Here is a 7,500-nt window from a genome sequence, read left to right on the forward strand (position 1 = left end):
TATATGTGTGTGGTGTGTGTGTGTGTGTGTGTGTGTGTGTGTGTACGCGCGCGTTTGTGTATGTGTGTGCAGTGGTAACAGAATAAAATTATCTAGTGAGAGTAAAGGTAAAAACCGTGCCCCGCTATTGAGATGAAAAGGTCTTGTAAAATGTCATGAATCAGAGAGAGAGAGAGAGAGAGAGAGAGAGAGAGAGAGAGAGAGAGAGAGAGAGAGGATACGATCAGACAGGGCTGAAGACGAATGAGCAAAAATGGTTTACCTGCGGCAACATATTGAAGGGGAATGCCACGTATGGAGAGGAAAGGGCCATAAAAACAAACCGACTGGGAAGACAACAGTCTGAGCGCATTTTTAGCTGTGGATCCTTATCTTAGTTATTGAGATGAAGCGTTTCTTTGCGTGTGGTTGATTATAGGCAATCACCCTTCCTAGACCATACATTTTTATTTTTCGCAGGCCATACATTCGCAAATTGACGTCTAAAACGTACTTTCCAAGTAATGATTTCATGGAAAGTTCATGACTAGAGCTAGTATTTGTTTTTTCCCCAACTACTGAAGTATAAGTTACGTAAGGGAAGCAAGTGTTCAATTTGTTTGAATACTAGCAGATGAAACGATACTCATTTTCTTCGGCTTCTTTACAGAAAGGAAGACAGATAATGTGACAAGTACATAATCTACTCTATTGAATACGGGAATCAGTTGATGGGAAACTGAAAGAGTCGATTTCCAAATGCTCAGGGCAGAATGAGCGTGGGTCGCTTAACAGAGCAGCCGGTGAACTGATTCCATCTGTAGACTGGGGTTACAGAAACGATGGTCATCGTCGCCACTAAAGTCTATTCTTTTCAAAAGGCGCTATAATGCTATACCGACGAGAATAAAAAAAATATTGACACACTACGGACCCTGATGGTTATAGAATAGCAGAAATTCTTATTCACAAACGAAGTAATTTATTTTGTTCAAAAATAGGCACTGCTGTGCCATGCCAATTCCTATCGTCAGTGTTAATACAAATTGTTATACGAATAAAATACAAACAGAAGCGCATTAGTATAGGAAAATCGCTATCGTGCATAAATAGCTATATATCTGAACACAATAAAACGCAGTATTCCTACAAACCACCCAAAATGGCCTAATCCTAGTGACATCATGAATTCTTATACTCGAGAGTTGAAGTGACTTTAGAAACACCTACATTTTTCCCTTGATTTTCCCATTTTTTATTTTTAGACTTAATTCAATTTGGTTTCTCTGTATTCCTGAGCCGTCATCATGTTTATTTTATGAAACGTATCACCATTCTACTTTGTATAATTTGAACATGCATGCTTTTTGAATAACACTACTACTACTACTACTACTACTACTACTACTACTACTACTACTACTACTGAGATAATAACGATGATGAAAATTTTAAATTTGGAATAGCTCATACCTTCGCACGGACAAGCCAAACTTGTGTAACCTTGAGTGAACTATTCTTCAAATCTTTCGTCAAGAAATTGGATCCTTTCAAGTTTACAAAAGCTAATTTTCCACTTAGATCATTTGAGGTCACTTCATGTTACGAAACTCAAGCCGGTATCACATATAATCTGCACCCCCTTGAATTTGGACCCCTCAGTCATTATCATACTTATAAAAGTAACTCCCCTTACGTTATTAAACGTAGGATTTGCACTCCCCAGTCCATATTATACTTGCAATAAACACTCCTTCTGTATAACAAGCACTCCCCTAGTTTCTATGTGAATTGTAAGTATGCCGAGAACTCTAAGAGCCAAGCCAATCCAAGCCAAGGAAAGTCAAGCCAGGACAAGGAAAGCCCAGCCAAGCCAAACCAAGCCAAGATAAGGAAAGCCAAACCAAGCTATGCCAAACCGAGCCAAGGAAAGCCAAGCTAAGCCAAGCCAAGCCAAGCCATGCCAAGCCAAGGAAAGGCAAGCCAAGCCAAGCCAAGCCAAGCCAAGCTATGCCAAGGAAAGCCAAGAAAAGTCAAGCCAAGAAAAGCCAATAAAAGCCAAGCCAAGAAAGGCCAAGTAAAGCCAAGGAAAGCCAAGCCAAGCCAAACCAAGCCAAGCTAAGGAAAGCCAAGCCAAGCCAAACCAAGCCAAGGCACGGAAAGCCAAGCCAAGGCAAGGAAAGCCAAGACAAGCCAACGAAAGCCAAGCCAAGCCAACCCCAAGCTAAGGAAAGCCAAAGAAAGCCAAGCCAAGCCAAGCCAAGCCAAGCCATGCCAAGGAAAGACAAGAAAAACCAAGCCAAGAAAAGCCAAACCAAGCCAAGGAAAGCCAAGCCAAAGAAAGCTAAGCCAAGCCAAGCCAAGCTAAGCTAAGCTAAAAAAAGCCAAGCCAAGCCATGCCAAGGAAAGCCAAGAAAAGCCGAGCCAAGCCAAGCTAAGCCAAGCCAAGCTAAGCCATGCCATGCCAAGCAGTCTAAAAGCCAAGCTAAGCCAAGCCAAGCCAAACCATGCCATGCCAGGAACTAAAAGCCAAGCCAAGCCAAGCCATGCCATGTCAAGCAGTCTAAAAGCCAAGCTAAGCCAAGCCAAGCCAAACCATGCCATGCCAAGCACTCTAAAACCCAAGCCAAGCTAAACCAAGTCATTCCATGCCAAAAACTCTGAAAGCCAAGCCAAACCATGTCATGCAAAGCACTCTAAAAGCCAAACCAAGCTAAGCCAAGCCAAGCCACGCCAAACCAAATCATGCCATGCCAAGCACTCTAATAGCCAGGCAAAGCCTAGCCAAGTCCTGTCATGCCAAGAACTCTAAAAGCCAAGTATAAGTAAAACACAAGTTGAGAATAACAACTGAAGTCACAAAACGGCCACCGACGCCTACAATACATTATTTGCTGCTATAATCCTATAAATTTCAAAATAAAAATAATTAAAAGAAGACACTGTTTACACATTTTCTCTTTTAGAAATACACATCCAATTCAGAAATACAATGTACCTTGTCAACATTATGTACATTACAATATAAATAAAAAAATGTTTACATAACTTTAAGCTACATGCATAAGCTTTTTCTTGCGTGGCACAAAAAACTGACATATACACTTTTATCTTCGACGGTCTTTTTCGTCGATAATCATAAGTAACTACATGCATTTAAGCAACATATAAAAAATAACAATACATACAAACATAAGGAGAATATATAAACAAGTATACAATTACGTCTAAACCCTATGTATGAAAGCAAATGTACAATGCAGAGTACGTAATACTGTATAGCATTAACGGGTGGGAGAGGAGTGGGAATTACATGTATAATAACGACTGTTGAGTGCAAATAATTCAAGGGGAGTCTATATTTTACGTATAACAATGACTGGGGGAGTGCAACCCATACGTATAATAATGACTGAGGAGTTCATATTCTGGGGGAGTGGATATCAAACGCTACACCGGGTCACTGGAAAGAAATCATATTTTATGAGACGTACCTTCGTAAGTTATTAAAAGTCACCTTTTCTTGGTCAGGCTAAAGTGTTTGTAAAATGTCGAGGAATGTAAAAAATTTTCCACATCCTGGAAGCATGTGGTAACGGTTGGATAGGTTAGTCGATCCTTGAGTTTGCGATTCCCACTCAATATCCGTGGAATTATCAAACATGACTTGTTTAGCGAAGCTGGGAGCATGTAGCCGCCATGCAATCAAGGAGCCCTGTAGAGCAATAGGTAATTTATGCAATCTGAGTAGTTACATGATAAGTTTAGCTTCTTGACTTAACTGTGGCTTCTTTCATTATAGTCGTCGTGTTTTGCGACATACATATCAGTCTGAATTTGATATATATATATATATATATATATATATATATATGTGTGTGTGTGTGTGTGTGTGTGTGCGTGTGTGTCTGTATATATATATATATATATATATATATATTTATATATATTATATATATATATATATATATATATTAGGGAAGCGGATATTATAAAGATAAACATTATCATAAAGCTTCTGATTACATTTAGCTCATGTTCTAGTAAATGGTTACAAAGTCAAAATTGCTTGGGCAATCTCGTCAGAAAGAACGATGACCAATCGCTTCGCAGACTTCTATTTCTCAGGTCTGGTCGAGATGAAAACATCATCGGGGATGAACATTTCCTGCAACGCCGTCATTCCTTACAAACGAATTCCGCGTCAGTTATAAGTACATTGGTGCTGACACCCCCTAATTATTATTTCACCAGCTGCGAGTGAAACAGAAAACAAAAGGAAATGAGAAACGGCTGTTCATGCAAGGCCACCGAGGTTGATATCTAACAATTAGTTTGAACAATGGCATTAGAACTAAAGGAAGTCTGGCTGCTGATGCTAAAAATGACGAGTAAACTATCTCTTGAATTAATACGATTCAAGATACAGGAAAAGTAACCTACGTTTCGTAGGTTCAAACAGACACCAGTGCTGACAGAATGTCGAGGATCAGTGCTGCTAGATCGTTTTGAAAGTAAAATCTCTGGCAATTCCCTACAAGATATTGCCGTAATAGACGAGTATTGTTCAGGAACATTGTACTGAACTTGGCAATATAGACTCTCTGAAATCATTTTCTATAATGTCTTATATTCACATTCATACTATAAGGGAATCTTGATTTTACGTCAAGAACTTCAAGGCATTTTGTAGATTGTAATAATATGTTCAAGTAATTATTAGTAATATTATTAAATCCGATCATTCTTCACTGACTGGTACCTCGATTTGTTGGTTCGTGTGCTATTAAATATTTATATTGTTAACATGGTTCGTGTAATTCTTCTCTCATTTGAGTTTTTCTTTGATCACTGAAGGATTTACTGGTCCCCCAAATGTATGTTTTCAAAAGTAATGAAAAACAGGACGCTTATTTAGTTATTCGAATACAGTTTATTTTATTATTCTGTATGATTTTTTCCATCCATCAATATGGTAAGCAGTGGAATTTTATGCATCCCCATCTTTTTTAGGTTATGTGGAAACACTTGTAAAACTAAACAGCAAGAAGAGAGAGAGAGAGAGAGAGAGAGAGAGAGAGAGAGAGAGAGAGAGAGAGAGAGAGGAGAGAAGGAGAGAGAGAGAGAGAGAGAGAAGAGAGAGAGATATTTATGGGTGTTCAATAGCAGCAATGCCATTGATTATAACATTGAAATGCATGACATACGAAAGTAAAATCTAAAAAAAAAAAAAATCCCTATCAAAATATGTAAAGTTTCATTCAGAGTTCACATTCATCGACAGATGAGATATACAGAGATAGACAGACAGATAAGAGACAGAGTGAGACCTGTGAAGTCCCTCCTCTAACCCCCATCCCCCGCCCCCAACTGCAACGCCCGACACGGGGTCGATCTTGTTCGATCGTTCCGTGAGCTTTCCGTGAGTGTCCTTGAAAAGATGTTGGTCTCTCTCTCTCTCTCTCTCTCTCTCTCTCTCTCTCTCTCTCTCTCTCTCTCTCTCTCTCTCGGAAGGGGGGCGCTCGCTGACGCCAGGGTATATTAGCCTCCGTCGACACTTTGCAACCCACACTCACCAACCGAAACGCTCAACCTCGAGATATCACGGGGCACTCGCTGCAGAGGACTTGCTGGACTAAACCCTGCTGACGAAGGAGAAGACGCCTGTCTGAGCTGAACAGACGGGCATCTACTCGAAAGAGACTCCCGATCAGTTCCAGTCTCTTCGCTTTTGACACCCGCAAACGCATCAGAGAACCCTGTTACAAAACGAGTGCTACTCCCCGAAGGTACCTCTTCTCCTGGAGAGGGTCTGGTGGTGGCGCCCGCAAAACTTCGAGGGTGACACTCAATAGGACTTAGTAGCAGCAAGAATTTTTGCTAGAAGTGCCCCGACTGGTTGACACGCAACCATGCTCAGGCTGGTATGTATTGATCAGTCATTTCTCCGCTGACTTTTCCTTCTAGTTCGAAATGTGTTTCCAATTAGGCGAAAAATTTACTCTAAACAGAGGAGAGACAGAACTCGCGTATCACTGAATGGATGCTTGAACTGTAGTTATAATTTTGTCGTAAAGTAATGAATTATAGTTTATTAAAGTACACTGCCTTATGTTCCTATTTCTTAAATTTACTGTTGTTACGGTATTAATTAGACAGAATTTATTTCTCGTACATTGCACAATTTCCATGCCAACCTTTTATAAAGCCTTTCGCCCTTATTCCGGCATCTGATTTTTTCTCTATTTGTGACTGACGGTCTATTTATGCTCTTTACTTCTATCCAAGTCACAGGTCACGGCTATTGTTTGTTAAATCTGGAAATGCCAAAGAAAATTTCATTTACAATTTTTGTCAAATTCTTTGTCAATGGAGACTCGCTGAGAAAATATTCATCTTACACGTCACCCTTCAGGGACGAATGGAGTTAAAACTATGTCGTTTCCAATAAGATTTCTTTTTAGCTTAATAAACACAGCATGTCCTGGTGACGACTAATTCAGAGACATGTTCTTAAACTTACGTGAAATATATACGTATTTCTAATGAAAATTTGTAAATAACCCACAGCTCTCTAAATATTAATTCTAAATTTACAGGTTAGGATATCCATTATTTATGTCAATACGTAGCTCACACACGCATACACACAAATATATATGCATATATATGTACAGCGGTGGACCTCGCCTTTGACTAAAAAAGTCCACCTGCAAGGCAGCAATTTCCACAGTGTGCCTAGCGTTTCATACTAAACAGAAAGACCGCAAGGCAGCAGCTGTCTTTTTTAGTCGCCTTTTACGACACGCAGGACCAACGGTGGTAGTCTTCTTAAACCCCTACCACAGGGAATCATCTACGACATTAAATGTTTCGTTCCAAAGTGAAAATATTTTGAGAGAGTTCTTTCTTTTTTTATCTATAACTAGATGTTTTCCGTAGAATCGCATTTTGTGGAGCAAGCAAGTTTATCACAGCCTTTTTGTTGAGCACACTTGAGCTTAGCCTTGCTAGTGTCGTACCTTTACGGAATAACGTAATATGTTTGACTTTACCAACAAACTTTCTGAGTTTAATCTGCAAGCACAGCTGCATTTGAATGAGATTATTAATAAAATACAAAACCTCACCCACTCGGACTTTCACAGATTTCACTATAACCGGGAGACAACAGATAAAAAGGCGAGCGAGTAAATTACATACACACATACATACATACATACACAAAACACACACACACACATATATATATATATATATATATATATATATATATATGTAAAAGTTTTAAGAATGTTACAAGTTTAAATAACATTATGATACCGATTAGTAATTCTCCGTGTGTTACATGAGGGTGGTATAACGACCACGAAAACTCTGTAGAACTTGCTATTATAATATCTGAAAGTTGTATCCCAATTTTATTATTACGAATACCCTTTGAAATTTGAGGACAAAACTCTTTTAATATCTAAACGTTACTTTGTGGTAAACAAAATACGAACCTTGTAGTAAAGCTTA

At 39.1% G+C, this 7,500-nt stretch overlaps 1 protein-coding gene across 1 annotated transcript in view; it reads left to right on the forward strand.

Moving 5' to 3' along the window:
* Positions 1 to 5,553: 5,553 nt before the first annotated feature.
* Positions 5,554 to 7,500, forward strand: part of LOC135211725 (uncharacterized) — an 8,528-nt gene continuing 6,581 nt past the window's right edge. Inside the window, exon 1 of the mRNA XM_064244969.1 lies at positions 5,554 to 5,903. Coding sequence (XP_064101039.1) covers positions 5,892 to 5,903 — 12 coding nt within the window. The 5' untranslated portion in view covers positions 5,554 to 5,891. The remainder of the gene's footprint in view (positions 5,904 to 7,500) is intronic.

The sequence above is a fragment of the Macrobrachium nipponense genome, chromosome 4 (genome assembly GCF_015104395.2).
Source record: "Macrobrachium nipponense isolate FS-2020 chromosome 4, ASM1510439v2, whole genome shotgun sequence".
Lineage (NCBI taxonomy): Eukaryota > Metazoa > Arthropoda > Malacostraca > Decapoda > Palaemonidae > Macrobrachium > Macrobrachium nipponense.